General features: G+C 50.3%; 1 protein-coding gene across 1 annotated transcript; it reads left to right on the forward strand.

The window, feature by feature from the left end:
- Positions 1–3877: 3877 nt before the first annotated feature.
- On the forward strand, positions 3878–4840 carry LOC140645586 (olfactory receptor 14A16-like). The gene has a single exon (XM_072849047.1). It carries the CDS (start codon positions 3878–3880, stop codon positions 4838–4840), a length of 963 nt encoding a protein of 320 aa, XP_072705148.1.
- The last annotated feature ends 11112 nt before the right edge of the window (positions 4841–15952 follow it).

Consider the following 15952-nt stretch of genomic DNA (forward strand, 5'->3'; position numbering starts at 1 on the left):
TGTCCTTGAAGACAAGATGTATGCAGGCACGCTGTTAAAATCATTGGTCTGTTCCTTGATGGAATCCTCAAGGGAGTGAGTAAAGACCCCGGTGTGCGGTGCTTTGTGTTCAGGCAATGCATGCAGCTGTTGTGTCAGAGAAGGGACAGACCTTGCTTCTCTGATGGCATCTGCTGTCTGATGCCTCTGACTGATGGCAACAGTCCCTGGCACACAGGCACCAAATTGCACTCCCTGCAATGCCATCAGGGGTGTCTGTCATGCACCCGCCCTGAGTGGGAATTGCTGTCCTGTAGGTCCTGTGCTGTCCCTGCCAGCCCTGGCATCTCAGGTACCTCTGTGGGCCTGGATTGGAACATTAAAGTGAGTAGATACCCTGAATTCTGCAAGGCAATGTGGGGATGAACACGAGGCAACTGCCAATACAGTGAGCGGAGACTTAGTAAATCCAACAGATGGAGAAGAAGAAGAGAGAGACTGGGTCTCATATGGCATATGACTATTTCCTGTCATATGAATACCTCCATAGGCTACCCTGAACATAATGAGTGGGGACAGGTTCAGTTGCCCTTAATTTGGGCATCAGCTGTCATTTCAGTTGGCCAAAGGAAACTCCCAAGAGCCCCCAAGAAGATGCCCCCAGATGGTGTCCTGTCTCTACATCTGCCTGCCCATATCTTCGATCTGTCTCTGTTACCTGCACATATCTTTGACCACCTCCAATGCCTCAAATGTCACCAGACATTTGCATCTGAGCAGCTCACTCCTGGCCTCCATCACCATTAATTTCCATGGGAGCTGAGAGAAGGAGCTCACATGCAGGTGTCTATTGAATGACCACCTGAAGAGAAGCAAGAGGAATCCCACCTCCTGTGGGTTGGTGGTGTGCATGGGAGGGAGCTGAGTCCACTTCCAGCCCCAGGACTACAAACCAAGGAGAGGATGCCTTGACTGACTCAGCTGAATCCCTTCCCTCAGCAGGGTGAAAAGAGATCCCCGCCTGTGTCTGTCTGGCTGTCCTGTCTAATGATGGGCCAAGAAAAGTTGATATTTCGACCTAACTCTGTCTCTGAGCAGGGAAATGCCCCTGCTGGAAAGAAGTGTCTCTGCCCAGCTGAGAGAGGGAACATCAGTGATTCCTTCAGCTTGTTCCACAGTAGGTGCCCCTGGAGCCCCAGCCACAAATCAAGGGAGCCCAGAGGGGCAGATAAATTGCTGCCTTGGGCTGGTGGTCCTCTGCTGCTGAGCTGCGCTGGTCTCCTGGCACAGAGGGAGCTCATGGCAAGTGGGCAGAGCTGCAGAGAGACAGCTCTGCCCAGGAGCAGCACATCTACAAAGCACAGCAGGGCTTTGTAGGCACCAAGGGGAGAGGAGCCACACTGCCTGCAGGCACCAAGGGGAGAGGAGCAGGGCAGAGAGAGCTTAAAGGCAGTCTGGGCTGTGAAGAAAGTTGAGAGCTCGCTGGGGGAGAAATCTTCACAGCCCTCTACATGGTAAGTACCTGCATGAAGGGCAATGTATCTGCAGTTTGTGGAAGGATCTCCAAAAGCTGGCACAGCCCACAGTCAGGAGGACTTCCACAGTTTCTCTAGCGTAGAGGAGGACATGCTGCACAGCAGGGCTTCCCTGCTGCACCATCGGAGGGACAGGGCATGACAGCTGCCTTCTCCCAGGGACAGCTGCAGGGCTGTGAATGTGTGTGTGTGCAGCCCAGGGTGCCCAGGGCTGTCCTTCAGAGCAGGGTCCCTGTGCCCCAGGGAGCTGTGTGCCCAGGCAGGGACTCTGCTGCCTGCCAGGCTCAGCACTCAGCCTGCCCGGGGAGCTCCCCATAGCACTGCAGAAAGAAGCTGTGGGTGGAAGGAACAGCTTCTGGCAGGGCAGGGTCCTTCTGCTGCGTCACTCAGGGCTGCTCACAGCTCCAGATCACCACTAGGAAACTTCCAAGGGGATGTCTCAAGAGGAAGGCCAAGGCAGAGTTTACTAGAAAGAGATTTCCCAAGTCTGTGTTTTGTTTCCTACTTGGAGGGCAGGGAACAGGAGCAGGGGTGGGGGTGGGGGAGGGAAAGAGAAATAGAAAAGGACCTGTCAAGCTTGGACAAGCCATTGAGACCTCTGAGCTGTAACTTTGAGGGGTCAGCAGGTCTGCTAATAGCCTCCTAAAGTGCCTTCAGCCACTCCTCTGCCTATGGACAGCACCAGCATCACGTTTGCTGGACCCATCTGGGTTCTTCTGACCCACCCTTTTGATCCTCCAAACAGGAACACGTGCCCAGGCAGTGCCCTGCAAACAGGCAGGTTTCTGTAGGGCCAAGGTGACTGCACAGAGGTTGGGATGGGGTCTGTGAGTGCTGAGAGGGAAAAGACATGGCCCAGGGAATCACTTCCCAGGAGGAAAATCTCCAGGCAGCAGGGTTACAATCAGGGAAGGAGAGGAAACGTAAAACAGATATGTTGTAGAAGGAGAATTCAGTAAACTCCGTAGCATCCCCTCCAATGCAGACCCCTTCCTCTGAGCAAGCCCCCTTGCCTCCTCTCCCACCCAGCAAAGCCTCTGCCCTCAGGGCTGTGGGGTCCAAGACATGAACCACCTCCTCTGCAGCCACAGCTCCAGCAGAGCCCACTGCCCACTTCCCTCTGCAGAGCACAGGGGCTGAGACCAACTGCCTGGCAATGTTGGTGTCTGGGAGGTGGCGTGCACAGCTGGGTAAGGGTAATGCTGTCCTGACTGCCCGGCTGCCTCTCCCCTCGCCTCTCTCAGCCAGACCCTCACTGTATTTTTCCTTGTTTCTCCACTTGTCTGTGTTATTGCTATTGTTATCCTGTTCTTGCTGTCAGGCTCTCTGGGGATGGGAGATTCAGCTGTAGAGTCACACACTGATCTTGTGGGTCCTTTTGTGCAGGTTTGTCCTTGGGAACAAGCACCCCAGCTTGCCTCTCATCTGTGAGGCTGTGGACAATGCAGCCTGTGGGGCTGGGGAATGAGCTGGTTTTCCTTTAGTGACATACCATCATGAAAAAACGTCTGTATCTCCTTTTGGTATCCTTCCACGCTGTGAGCTGCCCTGCAGAATGGAAATCTGTCCCATAGCATCTTTGTGTTATCTGAAAGCCCCATCTATAAGCACAGTGCTGCTATAACCAAGGAAATGGTGTTGGGTTGGTGAAATGAGCCGGGTGTGTCCTTGGCTAGAAGTGGGTTGCTGAGATGTTGAGAAAGGGTGAGACATTTAGCAGTCTGCAGTGGATCTCTCTGCTCTCAGCAGTGTCTGCTGGCTTTTCACGCAAACAGAGCAGTGTGATTGCCCTCAGTCTCAGAAGGGTGCAAGCCCAAGTCACCTCGGTCTGAAGGACAGACGACGTCCCCTCACTCTGCTCTAATCCAAAGGCAATCCTCTTGCCTTGCAGGATTCACTCTGTTCTCCCTGAGGGCAACAGAAATACTAGGGCTTTCTGACATCCCAATACAATCCTCAAATCAGATGGGGGAAATTTAAAAAAAAAACAGACAACTTTCAGTCTGCCTTCTGCAATCTTCATTCCTTAGCACTGGGACTCAGATGCTGACAAGCCGTTCTGCTACGGGTGGTTTCATCTGACAAAGCTGAACACCAGGACTGGCTGCTGCTTCCACCATTCCCATGAACTCACTGCTGCAGAGCAGAGCTTACACCTCAGCAGCCAGTGGCCAGAGGCCCAGCTCCTCATGGCACATTCAACCAGCATCAAACCAGAGCTTAAGCCATGGAGCTGAAGAAAGGTGTCCTAGGGAAGGGAAATGGAGGGGTGAGGTGTGTAGCAAGGGGAGGGACTATAGGAAATGGCTTTGGTTTTGCTCAGAAAAGTCTCCCCTAACTTGTCAATGACTTTTCCTCTTTGCATGGGTCCCCATGCCTGGAGGCAGCAAACATCCAATACCAGCTCTATCACGGAGTTCTTTCTCCTGGCATTCATGGACACACGGGAGCTGCAGCTCTTGCACTTCTGGCTCTTCCTGGGCATCTACCTGGCTGCCCTCCTGGGCAATGGACTCATCATCACTGCTGTAGTCTGCAACCACCTCCTCCACACCCCCATGTACTTCTTCCTCCTCAACCTCTCCCTCCTCGACCTGGCCTCCATTTCCACCACTGTCCCCAAAGCCATGGCCAGTTTCCTGTGGGACAGCAAAGCCATCTCCTACCTGGGATGTGCTGCCCAGGTCTTTCTGTTTGTCTTTTTCATGTCAGCAGAGTTTTCTCTTCTCACTGTCATGTCCTATGACCGCTACGTTGCCATATGCAAGCCCCTGCACTATGGGACCCTCGTGGGCAGCAGAGCTTGCGTCCACATGGCAGCAGCTGCCTGGGGCAGTGGTTTCCTCTATGCTGTGCTGCACACTGCCAATACATTTTTAATACCACTCTGCCAAGGCAATGCCCTGGACCAGTTCTTCTGTGAAATCCCCCAGATCCTCAAGCTCTCCTGCTCAGATGCTTACCTCAGCGAAGTTTGGGTCATTGTGGTTAGTGTCTTTGTGGTATTTGTGTGTTTTGTTTTCATTGTGCTGTCCTATGTGCACATCTTCAGGGCAGTGCTGAAGATCCCCTCTGAGCAGGGACAGCACAAAGCCTTTTCCATGTGCCTGCCTCACCTGGCCGTGGTCTCCTTGTTTATCAGCACTGTCATGGTTGCCTACTTGAAGCCTCCCTCCATCTCCTCCCCGTTGCTGGACATGGTGGTGGCAGTTCTGTACTCAGTGGTGCCTCCAGCCATGAACCCCCTTATCTACAGCATGAGGAACCAGGAGCTTAAAGACACATTGAAGAAGCTGATTCAGTCAGCTCTTTCTCAGCAGCAATAGCCTGCTCACATCTCTTCAGAAGTGATTTCAAATTCTTCTTGGGAACATCCTGTGCTTTGGGCATTTTATCTGTGATAAAATAACCATGTCTGTCCATGTCGCCATCCACTCCACTTCCCCAGAGCCATGAACCCAACCTGTCTGACCCACAGGCCTCTTCACGTGTGTCTGGCCCAATGGTACAGCTGGCCTCCCGTGTCACACCTCTGTAATAAAAGGGGATTTCCTCAGTGGTGGTGTCTGGAGGTTGGGCTCTTCTTCCAAAGCTGAGCTCAGGCTGAAGAAATGGCCCCCACAATGCCGTGCTGCTTTGCATGGGTTCTCCCCAGGGGATGAGGGGAGGAGGGCATGGGGCAATGTGTTAGAGAATGGGCCTGGGCTGAGCCTTCACCTGTGGGTGCCCAGTTCCCCCAGAGATGGTGAATGATCAACAGGGATCTGCCTGGGACTGTCACCCCATGGCTTTCAGGCACCACAGCCCGCTTGCTCTGCAGAGCAGTACCAACAGCTCGGGGCCCTGTGGAGAGCACGGAAAGGAGGTAGGTCGTGCACGTCAGGCCAGCGTGGACAAACTTCCGTGGTGAAAGGCTCTCTGGGGGTAGGGACATCTCTGGAGAAGATCAAAGAAGCAACTATGTGCTTCCAGAGAGGAATAAATGACAAAGAGAAACCTATTTCTGAATGCACCAGCTTGGGCACGGTTCTGTATTGCTTGGGCAGCCAGAGCAGCCTGAGGTTGCCCTGGGCCAGGAGCCTATTCCGGAGAAAGCAACTGTCACAGAGGGGTTTGCTGGCAGTGGACAATAAGGCTGTCTTGGATATAGGAGCAGACACTGGCCTTCATCTCCTCATGCCATGGCTGGCCCTCAGCCCTGGGGCTGATGGGGAGGCTGAGACACCTCTCTGCCCACCAGGAGCTACTGTGAGCTGCAGAGGGGCTGGGGCTGTGGGGTTGAGTGTGCAGAGCTTTGCAGTACCCATCAATGGGCACTGCCATGGGGTCAGCCCAGAATGGGCTGCTTTTCTGGGCTGGATATAGAGAGATGGGTAGGGGGAGGGAAGTGGTGAGGACCGCGAGAGAGGGACGGGGCTGCTCTGGAAAGTACTCAGGAGAGGAACACCCTGAAGTTAGCTGAGCTGCCTGATCATGCAGCGTGAGGACTCACACCAGGGGGTTGGTGGTGCAGAGCCAGGGCTTGTGGAAGGCAGCGGAGACTTGCAGACACAGGAGAGAGGAGGCTGGTCTGTTGTCTTTGATGGCATGAACAGCTGGGGAAGGTGCCACAGGGCATTTGTAACCCCCGAGCCTTTCTCATTGGCCATTTCCAGCACTGGCAGCACACCCCAAGTTTATGGGTGAATTTTCCTGTTTGGCCATTTCCATCGTCCTGCTGGGCTCAGTGCTTGAATCACTTGGCTTGAAGCAAAGGACCTCCAAGATGGTCAGGGACTGGAGTGCCTTTCCCATGAGAAGAGGTTGAGGGAGCTGAGCTAGTCCAGCCCGGAGAAAGGAAGGCTGAGAGGGACCTCATTGCAGCCTGCCAGTACCTACAAGGACCTACAAGCATTTTTTAAAATGCTGCTACTAAATAATCGACATGTTTAGAAAATGTCAATAACAGTAAAACAAAGAACTAAAGGCAAAGATGCAAAGCAAAGAAAATGTTTAAAAACCCTTTTCACCTTTTAAAATTATTTGTTCTTTTCTTTTCTTTTCTTTTAACCTACGAGTCTTTGGGGGGAATTTGTGTCCTTGTTCTTTTTTTTTTTTTTTTTGAAAAAGGACTGTTTTTTCCAGAACTGAGATTGGATGTAGGACACCAGTGTCTCCAGCTACAGGGGCACAGACACCTCCTGCCAGTATAGATGCCCTGGAAACCCCCTGCCCAGCCTGTACCTGTAGCTCCCGAGGGACTCCGCTCTTCGACACGTCCTGTCTGATAGCTGCCAGCCCCAGGCAAACACCTCAGGTACACGGAGGCATCTAAAAGTGGCCCTGGATGTTTTATGCTCAGACAAACAAGTTCTGCCCGGAAAGGTGAACAAATCTGCAAAGTTTGAAAAAATAGAGAAGCCCATTTTCATCAGCTGAAACAATTGAGTACTTTTCATATAACGGCAGTGTTTTCACAACATGCCAGAATGGGAATTTGCAGGAAGTGCATTAATCATAGGAGAAAAAATATTGGTCTGCTGTACTTGCATTACGGCTACTCTATTACATTACACCGCATATTTAATCTCCCTCAACTTTCAGGTGTTCCTGTCTCTGCGGATTAAATGACCATGTCTAAGAGCATCCTTTCAGCAGATGTATCGGGACATTTGTCCTTCCCATTGCTGCCCAGATTTCCCCCTCCCCTGGCTTTTTATTCATTGAGATACCTCCCAATTATCTGGTTGCTGATTTGAGCTTTTAACTCCGTAACTGAGGGAGTCAAAATCTTGCACCCCTTTCAGAAGTCAAATTAACTCTTTCATCAGCTCCTTAATTGCATTTCTGTCCTTTTCTATCTCTCTGTGTAAAACAGTCCTTGTAAGGGTATCGTCATTGCCCACCTCCACCACAGGATGTCCTACACTGTGCCACTCCTGTGCCTGTTTCCCTGCAGGCTGTAGACACACTGTCCACTTCCCCACCCTGCTCTCATCCTCACGGGTCCCTACCTGTACCCATGTCTCTCTCTGAAACAGAAAGCCATGGGATGACCACAGACAAACACCAGCACCCCCAGTGACCGGTTGCACCACAGCACTACCCTTCAAGGGACATTTCCTTTTTCCTCATGCCCAGGCTCAGACTCCAAAGCTTTTCCTTCCTCATGCTGTTTCCTCTACAAAGGAAATCTTCATCCTCTCTGAAAGCACCCTTCAAGCAGCTGCAGGCCATGACAACATTGTCCTTGGCCTCTACATCAGGAGGCCAAAGCAGCCCAGGTCCCTCAGCCTCTCCACACAAGTCATGGCATTCAGCCCCTTCACCCCATCTTGGCAGATGTCCTCTGCACCTTCTCCAGGTCCTCCCCACTCCTGCAGAACATGGAGCCCCAACCCAGCACAGATTAGTTCAGATGTGGCCACACCCCTGCTGAGTTAAGGGAGGAGGTAACTCCCCTTGCCTGGGTGGCCACACTCCTCCTAATTCAGCCCCATATGCAGCTGTCCTGATTCGTGGTCAGCATGCTGCACTGGCTTCCTATAGCATCCCTTGTAGCAACCACGCCTTCTCCTCAGGCTCACTCCTCAGCTGGTCAGCTCCAAGCTTGCCTTGATACATGGGGTTATTCTGCCCCTGATGCAGGACTGGCCACTTCTTCTTGTAAAACTTGCTGAGGTTTCTGTTGGCCACCCTGTCCTGTGGTGCCTCTAACAAGATGACAGCATGAAGAATTGCAGGACATGACGGATAATAAAAGGAGGTGCAAGTCTAACGGACTTGTAGGCCAAAGTAAGAATTCGCAATGCAGCCATCCCAGAAACACCAACAGGGGCCACCAGGCAAGCAAAGCCAGGGCCAGTGGGTAAAGGGAAAACAGAGGTGGGCTTCTTGTGTGGGAGGGTTGGAGGATGACCTGTTGCGTTAAAAGTTACTGTCACATAGGAGTCTGAGGATTGGCTGGGGGAGGAACCCTCTCGTTGAGTCAGGAGGTGCAGACAGGACCCCATTCCTTTCTAAACTCCTTCTCAGAGAGGACTCTAGGTGCCTCTAAGTCCAGTCTTAGTCTCAGACTTGGTCAACGGTTTATTTTTCTAAGGACTGTATATGTAGTCACCCATCAGAGTCAACATTTGCCTGTCCGTGCCCTCTCGGGGCTTTCACTGAAACAGCTTCACAAAGCTGATTAAGGCGACAGCATTAATTTGACACCGTTACAAGTCCGGTCGCGTTCAGCGTACTGAACTTCACGGTTACGGATTCACAAATAATGCGATGCACCCCCAGTCTAGTCGTGTTGCATGAGCTATCACGGCCACGCTTAAAGAGTCTGGTCACATTCAATGAGAACTACCATGGCTAGATTAATAAAGAGTGCAGTTCATTCGAGCAACAGACATACAGATTCTTTGGATTACCGGTGATAAATTCACTGTCTGCAAAGCACGTGCAAATACCAAGAGTATGAGTAACACTGCCGGCTACAAACACGTTAAAAGGTAATAAAGCAACTCTAGAGAGATTTCTAAGTTTCCTGGGGAGGCACTTTGTGTAACCAAGCATTCGAATCTTACCCAATGGCATCCCAATGGGGGGAAGAGAGGCTCAGCCCGTCGAGTGATCCCAGAGGTCAGAGTGGTACACAGTGGTGTCTTCCCTAACATTCTCTCTCTCTTAAGCTATTTTATACTATTTTTCACCTTTCCGGTGGAGCTTGAGTGACTCTAGTCATACATACCTTTGTTTAGGAGTGGTGTAAAGTTTTCTCGCTTCCCTTTTAAAGGTAGGCGAGTAGCTTTTGGGATGGAGGTGTGTTTGGTATTATCTAAGTCACCTCCACATCCGTCTATAGAGGGCCTCTTCTGCTCAGTCTTCCTGGTTGGGTGGCCTGTGGCAGACCCCCACTCTAAAGTCACCTGTCCCTGCCCTCCCTTTAATCCTGACGCATAAGCTCTCAGTTGGCTCCTCATCCATCCCCAGGCGGAGCTCCGTGCACTCCAGCTGGTCATTGAAACAGAGGGCGACACGCCCTCCTCATATCCCTTGCCTGTCCTTCCTAAAGAGCCTCTACCTTTCCATTCCAACACTCCAGTCATAGGAGCGATCCCACCACGTCTCCGTGATGCCAATACGTCTCCGTGATGCCAATACGATCATAGCTCTGCAGGCGTGCGCACGTCTCTAATTCCTCTTGTTCATTTATGATAATACAATTATATTTATAAGAAAAAATTGTTACCATTACAATAATAATTATCCACCTTTATAGTAATAATTATTTACCATTCATCAACCTTATCCCTTTCTTTCTTCACTCTTTACTTATACCAAACAGGATATCAAACATGAATGCTGAAGAGTGCAGAAAATCCTGGGCCACCTCCAGCTTGTCCCAAGGCTAACCGTCATCTTTCTCTGCAAGCCCAGTAGAGCAATGTGTCGTTAGACTAGAGCATGCGAAGGCAGCAGGAGAGGATTAGTTTGGCCCATCATAAGACACGTGCTTTACAGCAAAAAGAAAACTGGTACACCAAGGAAAGAGTTTCCCTCTAGTCCGTGTGTCGTGGTTTAGCCCCAGCCAGCAGCTAAGCACCAGGCAGCCGCTCGCTCACTCCCCCCCGGTGGGATGGGGGAGAGAATCGGAAGAGCAAAAGTAAGAAAACTCGTGGGTTAGATAAGAACAGTTTAATAATTGGAACAAAATAATAGTAATAATAATAAGGAATTGTAATGAGAAGGAAAACAACAAGAGGAAAAGAGAGGAACAAAACCCAAGGGAGGGAAAAAAGGGAAAAAAAAAAAATTATACAACCGCTCACCACCCGCCGACCGAGGCCCAGCCAGTCACCGAGCAGCGATTGCTACCCCCAGCCAACTCCCCCAGGTTATATACTGGGCATGACGTCATATGGTATGGAATAGCCCTTTGGTCACTTTGGATCAACTATCCTGGCTGTGCCCCCTCCCATTTCTTGGGCACCTGGCAGAGCATGGGGAGCTGAAAAAAAAAAAAGTCCTTGACCAGTGTAAACACTGCTTAGCGACAGCCAAAACATCAGCGTGTTATCAATATTATTCCCATACTAAAATCCAAAGCACAGCACTATACCAGCTACTAGGAAGAAAATTAACTCTATCCCAGCCGAAACCAGGACACCATGGGAGTTTTGTTACTGTCTAGGTTGAATATGAGCCTGCTTTCAAACCCTTCTTCATAGGAACGGGGTTTGGGGTTTTTTTCCATACAGAGACAGGAGGGACCGGATAATGCAAATACTGATGTCCTGTGATTTGGTGAGTTGCACATTGCGGTCACCCTTCCAAATCCAGGTCAAAGACGTACCAGCGAGAGGCTGAATTTTTACGTGCAGCGTTGTTTTGGCGGGCACCTTGCAAACACCAGCAGATGCAAAGGCTGCAGAAACAGGAGGACCCCTCCGAGAAAACTGCAGCTGGGCCATTTGCTCAGCATTTTGTGGCTGATCTTGTTGACTCGGTCTGGAGCAATCTTTGTGAGAGGGACTATGCCTCTGATGTGGTTAAGAGAGGTTTATAGGTTTTTCCCTCTTTTTATATGTGAACGCAGCAATCTAACAGGCACAATAACCATAAAACACAATTGACAGTCTTGTTTCTTAATTTGAAATACTAAAAGGAAACTCATTTATTCCTTGACATTTGTGGCTGGGCAGAGTGTTTTTGTTTTCCAACAATGGCAGTTTGAAAACTAACATTTCTGGTCATCTCTAATGGTTTTTGGGTTTAGTTTTGCCTGGTGAGTTGGTTTTTCTCCTGAGAAGAGCTGCTTTTGTGATCCTGTACATTAAATGCCTGTTTAGCACAGTAGACCATGCAGGAGGAATCTTTCTTGTATTCAACACATTTTGGCTGGCCAGAAAAAGAGGTCACACTTTTGAAAGTCTTTCTGCATCCTTATCAAGCATTACCAGAGCAAGGCAGGAATGAGTCAACATTAGAAACTGAATGCTACTGTGGCTAAACTCCAGAGCCATTCCTGAGGTTGACGGGGACCTTGCCCAGCTCCCTGAAGGTGGGTGGCATCAGAAAATAGTCAAGAGTTAAAGCAGATAACTTCTCCTGAGAGACATCATTTGGTTCATGCAAAGGGAATCTCTATTAGCAAGTATGGTCATCGCTTCATGATGGTAACAAAATGAAAATGACTCCCAAGTTCCTGCCCTTTGTCCTTAGTACAAGGACACATTTTCTTGCTTTCTTCTTGTCAACTTACTCAAGCAATTGAGACAGACTTCCTTCTCTGGCTGATGGCAGAAGGAGACAGTGGAGAAGACAGAATCATTCTATGATTCTATGAACCATTTAGGTTGGAAAAGACCTTTAAGATCATCGAGTCCAACCGTTAACCTGACACTACCAAGTCCACCACTAAACCATGTCCCTAAGCGCCACATCAACACAGCTTTTAAATACCTCCAGGGGTGGTGACTCAACCACTTCCCTGGGCAACCACTTCCCTGGACGACCCTTTGGGTGAAGACGTTTTTCCTAATACATTTTGCTGAGTGTGTCCAAAGAGGAGCAATGCAGCTGGTGAAGGGTCTAGAGAACAAGTCTTGTGAGGAACGAACTGGGGTTGTTTAGTCTGGAGAAAAGGAGACTCAGCGGAGACCTTCTCGCTCTCTACAACTGCCTGAAAGGAGGTTGCGGCGAGGTGGGTGTGGGTCTCTTTTCCCAGGTAAGATGGAGAAGAAGATTCTGGGGAGAACAGAGCTTTCCTGCAAGTTGCAAAACCTTGGCATACACAAAGGTTGGCATAATGATATGTGCAGTGATAACTGCAATGGTATCTGCATCTGCAGTGGTACCTGCCTCTGCAACAGTATCTGCATCTGCAGTGGCATTTGCATCTGCCCTGTCATCTTCATCTGCAGTGGTATCTGCATCTGAAAAGGTATCTGAAACGGTATCTACACCTACAGTGGTAGTTGTGATGGCATCTGCATCTGCAGTGGCATCCGCATCTGCCTACAAGTTACAAAATCTTGGAGTAGAAGCTGTTCTGTGTAATACTCTTGGCTTTTTAAAATTATTTTTTCTTTTTACTCCACCCCATCAGAACCAATCAAACATTGTCAAGGTCTTAGTGGATGAAAACAGGAGGTGTCATTCTAACGAGAAATTCAGATTCCCCAAGCTTTCTTTCTTTTCACTTTTCATTTTTACAATCAGATACACCCGTATGCTCTGGCTGCTCCATTTCCCAGACCCCGGGGCAGCGGGAGCATGCTGACCAAGAACCCTGGCTTGCCCCTGCTGTTACCGTTTCATATATTGCCTGGCTCACGCCCGTCCCCCACTGCTGCGGAAGCGGCGTCTCTGCAAAGAGCAAGTGCAGAGTGTGTTCTCCAGCGGGGTCTGGAGATACAGACACTGGCTGCACTGCGGTTGTTGGTGGCTCCTTATCCCCTTCTGCAAGAGGGTAGGGAAGACTCTAGTGGGCTCCATGTTGACGCCGTTTGAGTGTGAGAGGCAATGAATGGATTTCTTTTGTCCCTCTCCGACAAATGCAGTGTGGGCTGTGAGTGAGGGTGTTGCAGCGGTCAGGAGGGTATTTTCTTCCTTACGGAGATGCCCGTGCCTCTTTATGAGCAGCACTCAACCTGCAAATCCCCAGCAGCAGGTTTCTTTAGCAGCGCTGTGCCCCCTTTCCCCCAGCTCTGAGCTGCTCAGGGAGGCAGGAGGAGGGCAGGGACTGTGGGAACCGGAGGCAGAGGCCAGGAGAGGGGAGGACAGAGGCAGGTGGGGGCGTGGTGTGGTGGAAGGTGACATGGCTGGGGTGTGGTGAGGTCACTTGTGTGGGAGGAAGCTGATTGGTCAGGAGCATCAGGTGGCACTGAGGTGCTCAGTGCCTGCCAATGACAGCGCAGAGAGAGGAGAGCTGGGGGGGCAGAGGAGAGGCAGGTTGGGGGATCAGCAAGGGGCCAGCAGGGAGGTGCCAGGGGAGGTTTAGACTGGATATGAGGAAATTTTACTTCCCCGAAAGCGTTGTCAAGCATTGGAAGAGGCTGCCCAGGGAAGTGGTTGAGTCACCATCCCTGGAGGTATTTAAAAGACGTTTGGATGAGGTGCTTAGGGACATGGTGTAGTGGTGGGCTTGGTAGTGTTAGGTTAACGGTTGGACTCGATGATCATAAAGGTCTTTTCCAACCGATACAATTCTGTGATTCTGTGATTCTGTGATTCTGTGATTCTGTGACGGCTGGGGCAGAGGCTGCTGAGGGTCACTTCTGCTGGAGCTGCTGATAGGGTAGGAGCACGCACGTGGCTTGTGTATTCCTTGTGAGGTCACCTCTGCCTCTGCCGGTGATGGGCCAGCAGCATGCAAATGGCTTGGAAGTTCCTTGTGAGGTCACTTCTTCCTGAGACCCTGATAGGCCAGCAGCAGGCTGATGGCTGGGCGGGTGTTTGTGAGGTCCCTTCAGCTGGAGCTGCTGCTCGGCCAGCAGCAGGCTGGAGGGGCATTGCCGGGCCTCTCCTCTCCACTGTGGCCCGTGCTGTCCCCTCCTCCTGCCACCTACCAGGACGAAGAGCCTGGCTGAAGGTCGTGGCAGGCTGCGGTGAGCCCCGGAGCCTTCTTGTGCCTGGGCTGAGCCACCCCGTGCCCTCGGCCTCTCCCACAGTGGTGAGTGCTCCTGCGTCCTCCCCCCACAGCCGTGAGCTGGCTCCAGCTGGTCGATGTCTGTCCTGTACCGGGGTGGGGGGAACATGTGGGTGTGGAGGGAGGAATCACCGTACACGACGCGGTGTTGTGCATATGCCGTCTGAGCAGTGCTGAGCAGGGGGGATAATGCCCCCGTGTGCTGTGTGTGCGTCTGTGATGGTGGTGGGATCTCCATTGGTAGGAGTAATGCTATCGATATCTGCAACGGGATCCATATTTGCCGTGGGCTCTGCATCTGCCATGGTATTTGAATCTCCCATGGCATCTGCAAAGGTATCTGCCCCTGGAATGCTGTGTGTGCAACTGTCCTGTCCTCTGCCACTCCCCAGTGCAGGTACCACTGCAGATGCAGGTGCCACTGCAGATGCAGATACTGCTACAGACGCCACTGAAAACGCAGACGCCATGCCAGACGCCATTGTAGATGCAGATGCCATGGCACGTAACATTGCAGATGCAGATAGCATCTCAGAGGCGGCGCCATTGCAGGAATCATTGCAGATGCAGGGACAAGTGCAGATGCCATTGCAGATGCCATAATGCAGACAGCATTGAGGACGAGATGGCAGACGCAGATACAACTGGAGATGCAATTGCAGGTCTCGGTATTGGTGTGTCTGTCTATATTGGTGTTGGTGTCTCTAACGGACTCTATATGAGTCCCTGTATGTGTAGGAGTGCCTGTATCTGCATCTGTACTGGTACCTGTATCTGCATCTGCAGCTACAATTGTATTTGTCTCTTTAGAGTTATATGTCATGGTATCTCTTTCTCTAATGGTACCTCTAATGGACTCGACTTGTCTCTGTACTTGTCATTGTATCTGCAATTGTATGTGTAATGGTGCCTGTGATTGTACTTGTACCTGGAAAATTGTGGTTCATTGTGTCTTGATCTGTCATTGTATCTGGAACATTACGTATTTTGTGCCTGTATCGGCAATTGTACCTCCGATTCAGTGGCAGACTGTAATTATAAGGGTTTCTGTGATGGTACGGGCGATGGTACCTGTAAGTGTCGTCGTGATGCTACGACTCTCTGTGTCTCTACTGCTATCTGATGATATCTGTATCTGTAATTGTACCCGTAACTGTATCTGTATCGGTAATGGTATCTGTATCTGCCCATGTACTTGCAATGTTTTTTGTATGTGTACGTGTATTTGGTATCTGTATGTGTACGAGTAATTCTTCCTCTACCTGCAGCGGTCTCTCTAATGGTATCTGTACCGTTGTACATCTGCCATTGCAGATGCCATAGGAGATGGAGATACCATTGAAGATCCGATGGCAGATACAGATAAAACTTCAGATGCAATTAAAGGTCTCGATATTGGTGTGTCTGTCTGTATTGGTGTTAGTGTCTCTAAAGGTATCTATAGGAGTCCCTGTATGTGTAAGAGTGCCTGTGTCTGCATCTGTACTGGCATTTGTATCTGCATCTGTACTGGTACCTCTATCTGCATCTACAATTTTTATTTGTATCAGTTCCTTTATGTGTAATGGTGCTTCCATCTCTAAAGGTACCTCGGATGGACTCTGATTGGATCTCGAATTGTATCTTTAATTCTATATGTAATTGAATCTGAACTGTAATTGTATCTCCAGTTATATATGTAGTAGTATCTGTGATTGTACTTGCATCTGTACTCGTATGGTTAGTTGTATCTTTATCTGTCATTGTGTCTGAGACTTCACATATTCTGTGCCTGTATCTGCAATTGTATCCAAACCTCAATGTCAGCCTGTGTCTG

Source organism: Ciconia boyciana, chromosome 35 (assembly GCF_034638445.1).
Source record: "Ciconia boyciana chromosome 35, ASM3463844v1, whole genome shotgun sequence".
Taxonomy (NCBI): Eukaryota; Metazoa; Chordata; class Aves; order Ciconiiformes; family Ciconiidae; genus Ciconia; species Ciconia boyciana.